This window comes from Meleagris gallopavo, unplaced genomic scaffold (genome assembly GCF_000146605.3).
Source record: "Meleagris gallopavo isolate NT-WF06-2002-E0010 breed Aviagen turkey brand Nicholas breeding stock unplaced genomic scaffold, Turkey_5.1 ChrUn_random_7180001862418, whole genome shotgun sequence".
Lineage (NCBI taxonomy): Eukaryota > Metazoa > Chordata > Aves > Galliformes > Phasianidae > Meleagris > Meleagris gallopavo.
In genome coordinates this window covers 1-576 of record NW_011128025.1, presented here as the reverse complement: position 1 = coordinate 576, position 576 = coordinate 1, and the positions used below count along the sequence as shown (strand labels likewise).

Below are 576 nucleotides of genomic sequence, written 5' to 3'. Positions count from 1 at the left end.
ACCGTGTGCCTTGCAGGTTGGTGGCTGGTGGCAGCGAGCAGGGCACAGCAACGTGAGTACGGGGACAGGGGGAGAATGGGGAGAGAGCGTGGTCAGGGGGCCATGAGAGGGGCAGAGGAGGGTGTGCAGGGACAAGGCTGACTGCTGTGCCCTGTCCCAGTGCCCCCACCCTCCCTGTCGCTGCACCCCAGCCAGGGGGTGTCCCTGGGGGACAATATCACCCTGCGCTGCCACCTGCCCCGCGTGCGAGCCCATGTCCAGCTCTGGTTGAATGGAACTCTGAGATCCGACAAGGAAAAAGACAAGGAGCAGGATACAGCTGAGTTCTCCTTTGCTTCACAAAGCTGGAAGATGCGGGGACGTATCAGTGTCGGTACCAGGTGTCAGAGCCACTGTGGACATCAAATAAGAGTGAGCCCGTGGAGCTGGTGCTGACAGGTGAGAGTATTGGGCACAATGGGTGGCTTGATCCCAGAGGATCAAGTCCCGTCTCTTCTCCTCCCTGCACACAAGTCATAACTTCAGCCCCTCAGCAGTTCCCTGAGCCCATGTCACATGGGAGAATGGGGGACCAAT

General features: G+C 59.5%; 1 protein-coding gene across 1 annotated transcript; it reads left to right on the top strand.

Moving 5' to 3' along the window:
- Nucleotides 1-18: 18 nt before the first annotated feature.
- LOC109364486 (T-cell-interacting, activating receptor on myeloid cells protein 1-like) lies at nucleotides 19-563 on the top strand (the record flags this gene model as incomplete). Its single annotated transcript, XM_019611122.2, is given in 3 exon segments — nucleotides 19-52; nucleotides 161-336; nucleotides 339-563. Coding segments are annotated over 3 exon segments (435 nt in total), but the record flags the coding sequence as incomplete, so codon positions are not given.
- Between the last annotated feature and the right edge of the window lie 13 nt (nucleotides 564-576).